This window comes from Melanotaenia boesemani, chromosome 18 (assembly GCF_017639745.1).
Source record: "Melanotaenia boesemani isolate fMelBoe1 chromosome 18, fMelBoe1.pri, whole genome shotgun sequence".
In the NCBI taxonomy this organism is placed as follows: Eukaryota; Metazoa; Chordata; class Actinopteri; order Atheriniformes; family Melanotaeniidae; genus Melanotaenia; species Melanotaenia boesemani.
Genome location: NC_055699.1, coordinates 12,761,142 through 12,775,579, shown reverse-complemented (window position 1 = coordinate 12,775,579; position 14,438 = coordinate 12,761,142). Strand labels below are relative to the sequence as shown.

The window sequence follows — 14,438 nt, the reverse complement described above, 5'->3', positions numbered from 1 at the left end:
CACAGCTTGAGAGTTTGGATGAATGAAATTGGGTGTTTATTTTCCTTTTTCTTTATATTAACTACATTTCATATGTAGCTCAGCAGGTTAGAAGGGGTTTAAACAACTTTAATGATGACAATGTTTTTTCAAGAAATTCAAGGGTTGCCAGATCTACATATTGAAACAACTTTTAAGATGTTAGGTACAGGGATATTGAAATCAATTTGTCCTTAAGAGGGATGCAAACATAAGAAGGAAGGTCATTTTAGGCTCGTTAAATAGTTGCGCAAAAGTCAATGGGCGTCATCAATGAGGTGACAACTCCCTGAGGGTATGTTCCCTTGCTGGATGAGACGCCCCTGCAATAATAAGACGACCGAAGAAGCCATTTAACTCGCCATCAGAGCTCCAACGCAGCGCGGGAAGAACTTTTTTTTTTTTTTAGATTTTTTCTATTTTTATTTTTTAACTTTGGTCAAATTGAGGAGACATCCTGGGTCCCCTCCGTGCCAGGTAAGTGAGTGACGGCTCTACTTTTTAGTAAGATAACCCGCACGTGGTGATTTGAGGATTAAACGCGACCGTGCGCAAAAGATGCTTTCTGTAAGGCGCGAGTTTTTTTTTTTAATCAGATTGTCTTTGAGTTTAAATCAGACCCGATCTACTGATGTTTCCTATCAGCAAATCATCTAACAGAAAACCAGAAAGGAGTGTTTGATAGTTCTACCCCACTACCGCTTTATATTTTAACGCAAATTTGTTCATTCAGGGTGGCATTTTGAGTTTGTAATTAACTACAGGTGTGTAGGAGATTCGCAGCAGCACGAAGGTTTCTGTTCACACACCCTAAGTATAGCTCTCCAGTCAAACTGGTTCTGTCTTCCCTCGTGGATTTCTTAAAATGATGACATTGCATTTAGAAGTTTGTCAGATTAAACCTTATAAAGAAATTTCCTGTGGGGTCCTTGAATATATCATAGAATAGGAGCCCTTACATCTGTAGAGTATCATATTGTTCATCAGTTTGACATTTATAAAATCACAAGCGTTGAAATAAAGGATTTCTATGTAGATATAACTACCTTTTGCGTCACTTTATCATGCTGGATTGTATTAAAACAGAAGAACATCATAATTTAAGCATTTCCAAACAGCATTAGAAGTGGATGAGTTGACCCTGATCTGATGTCACACAAGCCTGCCCTCCAAAATATATTGTTCTAAAGTTACGGCACCGTATTTACCTACATGGAGAATTGTAAATATTAATGTGGAGTATCATGTTGCATTAAATTCAGTTAGATTAAGTTTAGATTCTGGAGTGTAGACCCACACAGAGAGGTGAACCATACTAGTTTTTCTGGGTGATGATTAAATACTTATTTAATATCTATTATTTCTGAAGTCCCTTATACGCAGATTTCAGGATGTGTGAAATTTGCTACCATGATATGCTGTAAAAGGATGTGAAACTTTAATTTATAATTAAGATAAAGGATATAATAGCAGCTGAGTTCAAAGAGGATCTTCAAACTTATCTCTTTATAGAAATTCTCCATTTTATTTGATTCACACTTATCAGGAATTAAAGTGTTTAACACCTTTCATTCTTAAAGAGATTATAGCCTCTAGTTTCACTAAACCAGCTTATGTTTGTGTGTGAGCAGTCCAGTGGAGCAGATGGACCAGGTATCTAACCGGTCAGGAGTGGGCAGTGATGACATTACAGATGAAACAGGATCGTTAGTGGACATCAGGTGGAGCTCTGATGAAGATGTAAGGGGAAATAAAACCTTAACTTCATACTGTCTCAGCTTGCACACATTTGCTTCAAGAATCTGAATGTTGTCCGTGTGACATTTACATTAATATTTCATTTAATTCCCTCCAATGAAGTCTAAAATAAACTAGAATGGAAATTCTTACTGCCCTCTTGTGGTTTAGATTACATCATTGCTATCACTGATCTTTCATCATTTGCTCAGATTCACTGGAAATTTATTCACTCTTTCCTCAGTTTTATTCTTATCTCCTAATCTTTATTATCTTTACTCAGAAAAAAACTTTGTTCCAGTTTCTAACACAAAGCCAAAATAAATATGCTGTAGCTCTACAGAGTTAATGTTTCTGCACTGGTAATGCATCTCCGTTTATCAGAGCTCCGATGCTCAGGGACAATGTCTTGCTGCGCCCCAAGCTCCACTGCAGACCTACAAACAGAAGTTTGAGGAATTTAGGAAGCTGTTCAAAGAACTGCCAGAGTCTGAGAGACTCGTGGTAGGTGAGTAACAAGACTGCATCTCATAGCAGGGAAAGTGAAAGCAAATTCTTTTGTTGATGTTTATAATCCATCATGCTAAGATTTTAAAAGCAGTCCAGATTATCACTTGCTTCTACCCATTAAAGCCACAGTTTTACAAACATTCTAATCCTTACAGCAGAATATACCACAAATAAAATAAGAAATGATTGAATTTAAATGTTTACTTTAAAAATATGCTTGATTAAAGTGTAATTCACCCACTCATTACCTTTAAACAAGTTTAATTTTATATGTGCTTACTTTGAACTAAAAGAAAACCAGGGATGCTCATTCATCTTGGTGGTATGACTGCTATTTATTTTCTGCACAGACTATCCATGTGCCCTCCAGCGGGACATACTCCTTCAGGGACGCCTGTACCTTTCACAGAACTGGGTCTGTTTCTACAGCAATGTGTTTCGTGGCACAAAGGTAATGAGAATGTGGGCGAGTATGCTGTTGGAGCATGCTGTATACACATTAACACATGCAGGGAAAATGTAATGCACAACCGCAGGACAAGATTATACTCAAACTGCAAATAGTCCACTTCCTACACACACAAAATACAGTTTTTACAATGTGAAATAAAGTTTCTGCTCCTGCATTATTAACTTAAGGTGTGAAAGCTTGTAAACTTGTGGCTTGGTTGCTGCTTCTACTTATAGTTAGCTGAGCATTAAATGAAGTTATGCTAAATACAATCTTTGCAATGATTTCCTGTTAACTTGTAGAAAAAGACAGCAAACATAACTGGTAAATTCCTGATTAAGTCACTGCTCATCTCAAAGTTTCGTCCCAGAATTAATTCTATATGCTGGAAGATCTATTTTCAAAGCATTATTTATTTAACATTTACACTTTTTGTTATTCTCCTTCATAGATCACACTTGCTCTTAAAAATATTACATCTATGAGCAGAGAGAAAACAGCTCGACTGATTCCCAACGCCATCCAGATCTGCACGAGTTCTGAGAAGGTATTTGGGTTAATCGGCCTTTTGGAACATTTCTTTTTCACACTTGATAAGTATGTAATCACAATATACTCTGTGTTTTCTCCCTTAGTTCTTCTTCGCTTCCTTCTCAGCTAGAGAGAAAAGCTATCAAGGTGTTTTCCGCATGTGGCAAAACACACTGTTGGACAAGGTAAGAATCATACCAGGTGAAAACCTCCAACAAAGCACACCCATGAGTGCAGCATTCATTTTGTGTGGGAGTAATAATTGCTCACGGTGGTGTAACCAATTATTGTTTTCAGACATTTCTTATACATCAAGACAAATCCTTTCCATGAAACTCAGTCATTTCAACTCAACCACAAAGGGCTGTTAACTGTATAGACTTCTCTGTCGCCTAGTATTTTGAATGTTGTGCCTAATTCCTCTCAAAACAATGTCAAGTCTGTTACAAAGGACTTATCTAACAGGTTCAGAGTACAAAGCATATTGCTTCAGTTACAGACTATCTCTGTGGTTATCTGTGCTCCTCTACTATTAGCATGTAGATCTTTGCCCTGCATGCAGCTTCAGGGTTTCCACATGATTCCTGGTTGACAGAAACATTTTTTCACTTTTTTTCGAAACCCTGTGTACCCTGTTTGGAGGAATTTATCCACGTATATCACAGATTTACGGGTAGTTAAAAAAGAACCCACTACAACTAAGCATACACCTTATTAACCAAGTGTTTGTACAGTAAGAGTAAATGGACAAACCAGAAGAGGAAAAAAAATGTAAAAAAAAACAAAACAAACTCAAGCCCCCTATCAAAGGATAGTTCAGCATCTGTCTTGCGTCTTCTCTTCTGCTCTCTCCAGCGAGTAAAAGTAAGTCAGATGGTGACACTTCTCTTGTTTCTTGCTCTGTCCTTTTCTCTCTTTCTTAACCTTGTTTCCTCCAATAATTTCCCCAAGGGTTTCTTTGTTGAATCAGCGATGGTGTGCGTTCAAAATGGCCATTGTCTTGGTATATAGTTGCCAGTGTGTAACATTCTGTAATGCAAAATGCTGCTGTGAAGTGATGTGCTGGTTAGGGGAAAAAACTTGTGAAGTATGGTTTCTCAGTCTCAAGATGCTGCCAGACAATGATGGCTCCAGAAATGTAGATAATAAATGTCACTGTGCTGTCAAAATGAGCCAAGAGCACAGTTTTAAAACTGGAAAGCTATTTAGTGCTACTTTGACAACAGTAGCACAAAGATTTCTGCATTTTGGTCAATTAACTTTGCACAGTCATTGTGTCTGGTGGTTTTATGACTTATACATCCTCTTGGTGCTGACTTTGCAGAAAAATGCCCATTTGAAATGACACATAAGTTGTGAAATGATGATTGCACAATGACTTGAAACATTTGGAAAGTTAACATTAAATATTTGTGCTTTTGTAAATCTTGCTGTAATCAACATTCCTGTTGTTTTCAATTAGAAACATATTAATCAGAATTTCGTATTAATGGGACATGGCACTCTGACTCAACATAGATACTGACCGGCAGTGGTGTTCACAAAAGTACTCTTGTGAACACTGAAAAAACCAGTTGCTTAGGCCAATGCAGTGCAGCAATTTCCTGTCATGGCAAAACAGTGGTTTGTACAGGAAGCCATTAGTTATAATTTAGGTAAATTTACATTGTCAATCTTAGCTGTAGATGAAAGAAAATTGTGTGATTTGGTTCGTACATGTAAATTTGGGTTAAAATAAACAAAACTTCCTATTGATAAAATTTGTGAAATTACATTTTTTAAATTTTTCAGTCATTTCCTGTTGGTTGGACATGTGCTCTTATTTTGACATTTCCTGTTCTGCCAGAGCAAATTTACGTGGGTTTTCGGGAATGTTCAGGCCCCAATAAATCAATTAATTTACCTCAAGAATAGAGGAGGTTAATGATGATGATGATGATGATGATAATAATAATAATAATTAATACTTGCAGTATACAACAGGCCTTTGGTGTTTGGGCTTAACCACGCAGCATGTTTCCTTAAGTCAGCACTGATTGTGAAATAACAGGTTGGACTTTTACCCTTTAATTTGATCTTTTTACAAAAACTAATCTATTTTTGTGAACGGGCTCTATGGTAGCCTCCCACGGGGGTGTGGGATTGTTGATCCGGCGAATAACCACCTGTGTAATAACATAAAAGTTCAACGACCTCTCCAGGTGTGGCCACAGACAACCTGCCTCCTACACAACACGCAGAGCGCTGACGGCGCGTCACCAGTGTTGGATCTAAAACCAGCGCGGTCGCTCGAAAACAAACAAAAGAACCTGTCAATCAACTACAACTACACCAAGTTGTTTAATTTTTGCTCGCGGAAGTCTAGACTACGTGTATTTACGCTCCCGAACTCACTCATGTCCAGGACTTCCTGAATGAGCGAAGCGTCCAGGTTACTTAACGCTGTCTGACAGCCAGAGTTCACGGCTGCGGGACACGGCCGCTGACAGGTGGGTAAATCCTAACTAAAAGGGGCTTGAAGTGTCTGCCTAGAATGAGCATCATATTTAACGACTTGTAGCAAAACCTTCTTTATATTAACAGGTCCACGAAAATTCAAGAGAAGACTCCTGTTAAAAAAACAAAAAAACAAAAAACACTTTTTTTGTTTTTAGAAAAACACGATTTTGGTTTCGGATATCTGGTGATGTGATCTCCTCTTAGTCGTCAGGGTTGACACAGAAATTTAAGATAAGTGTCAGAGTGGTTAAACAGAGTAAGGTTTGCAGGTTGTTTGTCGCCAATGGAGATAAGAGTAAATAACACTGTGTGGAGGTCAATGGTTTCCAGGTTACCTGAAACTTTTGTGTGTGTGTGTGTTCATATTTTGGTTCCTTTCTGTTAAGGAGAAAGTCAGCTAAAAGTATATTAATGTCAAACAAGTCTTGCAGCTGATGTTTCCATGTTCTTGTGACTCCTCCTCAGTCTCTGACCAGCCAGGAGTTGTGGCAGATGGTTAAACAGCATTATGGGAATGATCTGGGACTGAGCCATGAAGAGATGGAGAATTTACAGGTATCAATGGAATCAAGCACACAGCCCAGGTAAACAAGCTTGCACTTGCATTTTTATCCCCATATATATACTATGTGATGTGTTAATTTGTAAGCTAATATATTAAGTTGTTTGTCTGCAGCCTGCCACAAAGGCCTGGTGGCGACGATGGCCTTGGGAGACTGGAGCGGCCCCACTCCCTTCGCCTTCCTGGAGTGGAACATGGGCCACTAGAGAGCTCTACACCACAAGGGGAGGAATTGCCCTCCCCTTTTGGCTCACAAAGCACTACCAACACGGTATCAAAAGTTGTACTTTTCTAACATTAAGAAACTTCTTGCATATCTTCATCTTTTTGGAAAAGGTTGTTTTCTGCTTACCTGCAGGATGAGTCTCAAAACACCCCGTCTCAACAGCGCAGTCCCGTTCTCTCGCTGGACCGCCTCGACCCAGAGAGGCTCTCCAAACGCTCCTCAAATTTTCTTGACCTTAACGCCAATGAGAATGGCGTTGAGCAAATCAGCTCAAACAGCACTGAAGAAGGTGATGGGCCTTGACCACCAGCAGATACCTGAGCTTATGAGTTTCGTGTTTGTTTGGTTTTTAAATTTACATCTTTCCTGTACAGTGGAAGAACGAATCAGCCTGACTCAGGTGCCGGGTCGTTTGCATATCAACAAGGTCTTCCACATCAGTGCAGATAAAATGTTTGAGATGCTATTTACTGACTCCAGCTTCACTCGCAGATTTATGAACATCCGGCAAATTACAAGTGAGACCTGTATTCATCACCTTTCATTCCTGAAACTTACTCAAAAGCTTTAGTCTAATATTAACAGCTGCCTCATATGCTTTTAGATGCCAGCTTTACTACTTGGCAAAAAGATGTCTCTGGAAACCTGAAGCGGACTCTGAACTACACTATAACCATCAGCAACCCTCTGATTGGGAAGTTTTCCACCGCTACAGAGAGCCAGGTGTGTTTACATTATGTGTGCTTAGGTTCATGCTTGAAAGGATTTTTATTCTTTTAAACGTGTTTTTTTAGAAGGTGTATTATGGCTTACTGATTATTTGTACTTATTTGTCAGACACTGTACAAAGACTTTAAGGAAGGTCAGTACTACCTTGTGGATGCGGAAGTCCACACTCATGATGTTCCCTATCATGATTACTTCTACACCCAAAACCGGTACTACATCATAAGTATCTCAAAGAGGAAGTGTCGACTGAGGTAACGTGTAATTTAATTGCTTTTTATCGGATGCTTTTTAGATTTAATCTGATTTGACTTTTAAACTAGAACTTGTGTTGTGCTATTAGGGTGTACTCTGATGTGAAGTACAGGAAGCAGCCATGGGGACTGGTAAAGACCTTCATTACCAAGAACTCCTGGAGCGGCATTGAAGAATATTTCAGACAGCTGGGTGAGTACAAGGCCTCATCTGCACACTGTAGCAGCAGAAAAGAGCACTTCCTTGTATTTTTATCTGAACTTGATTTATTTTATCTCTGATATGATATGAAACATTTCTGCCAACACGCATGCCCTGGAGCACTGAATCATATTACTTCTGTGTTTTCAAGACAAAATGCAATATAGAGGGATATACTGCCCGCCTGTCTGCAAGCTTCTCTTATCACCTATGTTGAAAGCACAGAGCACAAACTGGAGCTTGAAACTAATTTGATTGCATACATTTTTGATAATGTATGTAAGGATTGCTTGTTTTCTGTTTCGCACATATAAAACCTACATAATAAAAGATGGATGTAGTTACTCTGTTCGATTGATGCAGAGGATCTTTACAGTTCAACACCATACAGTCACTAGAGGCTTGTTCCAGAAAGTTTCTGGCTTCAATGAAACTCCCATTCACAATGTGCCAACATCTTACTTTAAATGCTAAATTTATACACTTTAGCAACACATTATGTCTTAAGCTAAACTCACTCCTTCCAAATCAGTGTTTCTGTGGCAATCGTGGAGCTTAATTTATTGTACCTGCGAGTAGACTTGACCAAAGAGGTTTGGGGACTCCCTGTGAGTAAAGCTAAATTCTGGTAACTGCGTACTCATACACAAGCCTATTGGGGCTCTTTTATGCTAATGCTGTACTGGTCATAATATAATTTGGGATGGTTGTGCTAAAGTTTTCCATGCTTGGACATTTAATTGGTTAATAGTCCTCCAAGTCTTTGTGAAGCATTGTGGAGTTGTGGATGATGAGTCCATGTTCGTCTGCTTAACTTACTTTGTCTTATTTAATTTTTCACTGTTTTGTTTTTTTTTAAATAGGAAATTGATCCAAACTTGTGTGCATAGCTATTCAATGCCCTCAATTTGTGCAGTTGCTTTTTTATTTTAACAGAAGAACCTGAGGGACCCTCTCTGAGTGCAGGTGACCTTTACTTTACATAGGTTTACACTCTCTGTGGTAACCATGAACTCGAGAATATGCCTCTAGGCTTTTTATCTTTCCATTTTGTACTCCTGAAGGGATGTAATAGAGAGGCAGAGGATGGAGTAAAAGTGGCACTATTTCTGTGGTGCACACATAGATTCCCAGTCTGACTTTACTGACTGTCCATTTTCACTACCACTATATCCTTGTATACTGTGTTGTTTCTTTCTTTTTTTTTTTTTTTTTACGGCTAATCTCAAACTTGGTTGGGTGGCTCAGTTTACTGCTATTATACGATCCATGGCTTTCCATGAAGCAGAAATTTTTTAAAAACTAAAAAATTGATATGTTTTAACTCATTTGTTTTTTTTCTTCAACATATGTTTATGGCCATGTGGTGATGCAGAATCAGAACTGCTGGAGGAAGAACGAGAGGTCAGCCAAGCAGGAGGAGAGTCAGGGAAGATGGGTGGGCTCCGGAGAAGGAGGCGGACTTACAGCCGAAGTCTATCGGAGCACATAAAGCCCAACAAGCAATACGGACAAGATCATGAACAATACAGAGATACCAGCATGGGTACTGATGTTCGCTTTTAAAATAATTTTTTGGGTTTGATACTTAACTGTTACTGACTGGTTGTAACATGAATCTATTTGAGCTTTTTATAAGTGTAAAAACTGGTGGACATTTTAGGGACTTTTTCTTCCATCTGCTTTAGTAATTTGAGGCCTTTAGCACATTATAAATGCATCAGGATATGATTTTCTAATTCCTAATTTCAATATTAAAATAATTGACTCATCTGATTACTAGCTAACCAGCTCAAAGTTCTTTCGTACTTTGTATCGTATTGATTTCGTCTTTGTTTTCAAGCTTTGCATGATATTAAAAACAATATTGTATTTGTATCTTTTGCTGTATTTCAGGCCCCACAGATGTGACAGATGCTTACAGATGGAACACCACTACGATAGTGGCCGGCATGAGTTTTATGTAAGACTGACAACTGGATATGCATCTATGAAGACTGTGTGTGCTTGATCCCGAAATATGGTTTTAATGGTTCTAATATGACGTGTGTGTGTGTGTGTGTGTGTGTGTGTGTTTGGTAACCTCTGCAATATTCTTACAAGCTTCAGTCTGGTTTTGTTATTGTACACCTCAGTAATCAGTTTAAACTTGATGCTTTCTGCTGTTTTCAGTTTGCTGATTCTGACGGTGCTGAATCTGGCCTTGTTTTTTAAGCTGTGGGCCATGGAGGACGTAGCCCACCGCATGTACCTGAGCACAAAGCATCGGCTGAGGGAGAGGAGTGAGGCCAGGTCAGATACATTTCTGCTGTCTTTGTACCCAGCATATTTCTGTAGATTGTCAGCAGATGACATGATCATTTCAAACTTTTGTTGTGGTGTCGTATGCACTGATCCAGCAAAAGTAAACACATTATTGTCTACTAATGAATAAATGTTGTGTTTTTCTGACAGCTTGGTACCTGAATATGGTCCCAAACTGGGGTCGGCATACAGGACCAATGAGGACATGCACCTGCTGAAAACTGTACTGCAGGATTCTATTAACCTTTTAGAACAGGTGGGATGGTTAAACTGCTAATGCATGTGATTGTAGAGCTAATTTGATCATGTGTGGAAACATCTCTTGAAGATCAGTTTCCTTTAGCTTGGGTTTTCAAAAAATGGATGTGCTGAAGTTGATATAAGAAGCTGACATGTTCTTTAAGAATAACTTTGAAAAAGTTCTGTTTGTTTTAGTAGTGGCAGAAATCCAACTTATAAATGCATAGCTACACTATTTAAATACCCAAAGCAGGTGTTCCTGCAGCTGATTTGGGTGTTCTTCTCTACAGCTCCGCAACTCTCTGGTGGTGCTCCAGCAGAGCTTTGCTTCAGCCAATCGAACGGCAGCACGGCAGTGATGCAGCCACACCTGGTGCCCACTGAGTGATCTGTGTGCAGCCCTGTTGACATGGAAAAGGACTGCAGCACTAAGTGCATCACAGGAAATCTCTGGTATCCATAGGATGTTGCCATGTAGGCATCCCCAGACCCCAGGTATGCCATGTCTTGCCAGGAGTTACGCATCAGTTGCCAGGATATTTTCAAGCTGCAAACTAGCTGTTCTGAAGAACAAATTTACATGATGGGCATATAAGGAGCAGCACATTTTGACTTAAGATGCTGTTGCTGGTTGCAACAGTTTTTTTTTTTTTCTTTTTAATGATGGGATTTTTCTTTTGTGATATACCTTTTACTATATTTTAATATGTTGCAGCACAACTACTGTAAATGCATTCAACTTTGGGAAGTTAGTAATATTTAAATGTGAATATTTTAATTTATGCACAAGCCTTATGAATTAAGCTGAGGTTTAGTTATTTTTAAATTTCCTTTCCTGTTAAGCTTTTTGGTAACTCAAACTTGAAAACATCTACTCCTTTGTAATTTAATTTGTAATTTTTTTTCTGATTAAATTTAGCCCATTTTGACATGCCTAGTGTGTATGATTTAGTCTGTCAAAGGTGTAGGGTTGCCTTTTCTTCATTTTAGCTGTTGCACAACTATAAAATTCTTGAGCCTTGTTTAATGTTTACAAAGAGTTGTATCCTTAAACGTTTGACATGGTGCACAGTTTTGTTAAGCTGCCTCTTTCTCATATTCTGTATATATGAAACCAATAATGTGACCCAGACCTCTGATTGCATTTTTGTACATTGAATGTTTTAATAAATTTTTTTTTTTTTTTACTGATGTCTCATGTTTTTCTTGATATTTGCATAATTAAAGATTGTTTGAAATTCAAACGCTGTCAAAGGTGTTACAGAAGCCTCCATACTGGCATCATTCGGCTGTTGAACACACTGAGCTGACTTCACATGTACCCTACATGTTTATCTGCACATGGATGTATAGCAAGTTTAATATATATTTTTATTTTTTCATTATAAATTCATTTAAAATTTTCCATATAGGTGTATACTAAAACATAATGCTAAACTAACTGAAAAATGCTAAATGCCTGGACTTCGGCTGTACATTTTTCGTTTGTAAAAGGGAGAAACTGCATTTACCTATTGGAAAAAGCCAAATGTTAAATGGAGCATAAGACAAACATGTCTGCTCTTTTGTCACTGGTGAAATACAACACTGTTTAGAGTGGTTTTAATTATTTACCTGTAGCTGGTTTCTATTTATTCCTAGAACAAATACATTGGTTCTATAGACTGTGATGTGTCATAGAAGGTATGATAGAGCATGTGTGGTAAGATTGCATTACCATTCTCATTACACCTCTTGTTTACTTATGAGCACGTGGATCAAATACAGTTTGATGCTCCATTTTCTTTTTGCTATTAAAATACATGAGTTTGTTAAATACAGCACAACACTTAAAAAATGGATTTCTATGTTCCAGAAAACAACGCATTGGGTCAAATGATTGGTATTTCACAAAAGCTTAATTATTTTCATTTATTTATGTTCATGTGTTGGCACTGGACTAATGTACAATGCTTTTGTATTAAGAGGCCCAAATATCAGCCACAAAAGTAAAAAGTGGGTTTGGACTGGGTATCCTAAATATAGTGACTATAGTATATTTGTGTAATTTGACCTAATTGGACATTTGGGGACATGGTTAAACTGAATAAGTGTGCATGCACAGCAAGTACCAGGTTTATTTCCTCCATAACTGAGCTGTAGTCGTTGTAAATGGACAGTGTGTCCTTCCAGTCTGTGACAGAACATGCGAGTCTGTGGGAGTATACGAGTCCTGGGCGGGGTGAGTGTCTCATCTGACGTCAAGAGGGAAACTGTTCATTTCTGCAGCAGAGTCACAAAACTCGACCAAATCATAAACCCCTCGGTCCACTCGGATACTTGAACGCAACTTCCGTCCGTAGCAACTGATGTCTTTCAGGTGAACTTCGCGCCACACCTAGCGTCGCGTAGCGGATAGAAGCACCGGCTACGACCGCTGCTGATAGGACCAAGACTTCCGTTTAGAAGCTCTGTGGGTGGAAATCGTGTCTGTTATTACCAGACATTGCAGGAAACCTCAGTATGTAGCAGCCCAGTGCTCAGGTATGTTAAAAGCTGATTTGTCGTTTCTTTGTGGTGACGACGAACATGGTTCTGCGCTGTTTGGAGTCGCAAATGAAGTAACCAAGAGTGTGTTAAATGTGACCTCTGGCTGGTACCTGTATCTTCTGAAAATTAGTATTTAATAAGTTGTCCAAGTGAAAGGCAGGAAGCCTCAGGCTACTGTATAGCACAGTAAGTTATGGTATTTACTGTGTTTACAAAACCCGGAAACGCACCATTGCTCGCACCATTGCTCAGAAAGTATAAGATATTTATTCATACTTTTCAACAAACTTTTGTTGCTATAATCTGATTAAGTGTAAACGAGAGTAGCCCAGAAATGAATGAAAGCAAGTTGAATTTGAGATATATTAAATATAAATACAATTTTTTTAGCATCCATATTTAGCATCCTTATAAAATGAATAGATGAATGAATTTTGAATAAGGAAAAACAATGGAGTTATTCTTTTCCAAAATGTTAATTTTATTGAACGTTTAATTATTTAATTAAAAGCCTGAAATCCACATGAACTCATTTCAGTCCACATTTTGCTTTAAAATAAACACAGTTAAAAATTGATATCAGAGAATACACATAAAACAAACAAGTGATAAGCAAAAAAAAAAAAAAAGAAGAAAAATAATAGTAATTTTATGCACTAATTAAATGTTGTAGGCATCACCCATCTCCACAACCTTTAATTTGCTGCAGATTAATTGCCAATTTTTTCATAATCAGTTAAATATTTCAGCTTTAATCATGTATTACTTTATTTAAATTCACAGTAACCTTCCTTTAGGAGAAATTACTTTTAGATGCTGTGATGGACTGGCACCTGCCTGACGCCAGCTAATTGCTGGTGTAGGCTCCAGCTTCCCCGGTGATCTTGAATTGGAATAAGTGGTATAGAAAGTGGATGAATGGATGGACTTTTAAACCGTTCCTCATAAGAATAAAAAATGTTGAAATGCATAATAACACAAGAAACAACTAAGAACACATAAAGTTGCTGCAGTGAAAAACAGTTTCTTCATCAGGGAGCAGATGTGCTGTTTGGTCCTGCCACACAACCATTAATCAGCATGTAACCCAATCTGTCTTCTTTTAAGACCCCTACAGTGAGCTGGCTGTTTGTTCTCACTAGAGAGATGCTGGTGAGCTCTACTGATCCTAACATCCTTCTTATCGTGTTAAGTTTGACTACAGATCACTAGTAATATTAACACAATGTGCCACGCAGTGACTAGACCAGAGGCTGGTTTAGCTCCACTCAATAAGGCCAGATCCCCTACCACAGGGAGAGCTTTGACTCAGCTGAAGGGGGCAACGTTTAAGTCATCAGTATGAGATTAAGAAGACACTGAAGACCTGTGATTGTTATAAATGCCGACAACACCTCAACCTGAATCCATCTGTGCTATAAATAAGCTGGCGAGCTGTACCAGTGGGAGGATCCCATGCTGTAAATCATTAAAGCATGACAGATGTGTGACAGATGTGTGGGAAGCAGACAGATTGAGTTGGGCCAAATAAGCAGGGTCTGCTCTGCAGTGTTGCATGGTAAGTCAGTTTGGAACCACTCCACCATCTAAAACACATGCAAATGGATGGTAATCTGCTGTATGCAAAGGTTATTTTAGCAAAGTGGGTT

The 14,438-nt window shown here is 38.4% G+C and overlaps 1 protein-coding gene across 1 annotated transcript; it reads left to right on the top strand.

The window, feature by feature from the left end:
• Positions 1–313: 313 nt before the first annotated feature.
• gramd1c (GRAM domain containing 1c) lies at positions 314–11,444 on the top strand. The gene is made up of 18 exons (XM_041968693.1): positions 314–495; positions 1,650–1,758; positions 2,140–2,263; positions 2,616–2,716; positions 3,168–3,263; positions 3,352–3,432; positions 6,212–6,330; positions 6,423–6,579; positions 6,667–6,823; positions 6,909–7,052; positions 7,139–7,257; positions 7,372–7,514; positions 7,604–7,707; positions 9,092–9,262; positions 9,613–9,679; positions 9,889–10,008; positions 10,171–10,276; positions 10,551–11,444. The coding sequence occupies exons 2-18, from the start codon at positions 1,663–1,665 to the stop codon at positions 10,617–10,619; spliced, it is 1,974 nt and encodes a 657-aa protein (XP_041824627.1). The 5' UTR covers positions 314–495; positions 1,650–1,662; the 3' UTR covers positions 10,620–11,444.
• Positions 11,445–14,438: the final 2,994 nt, after the last annotated feature.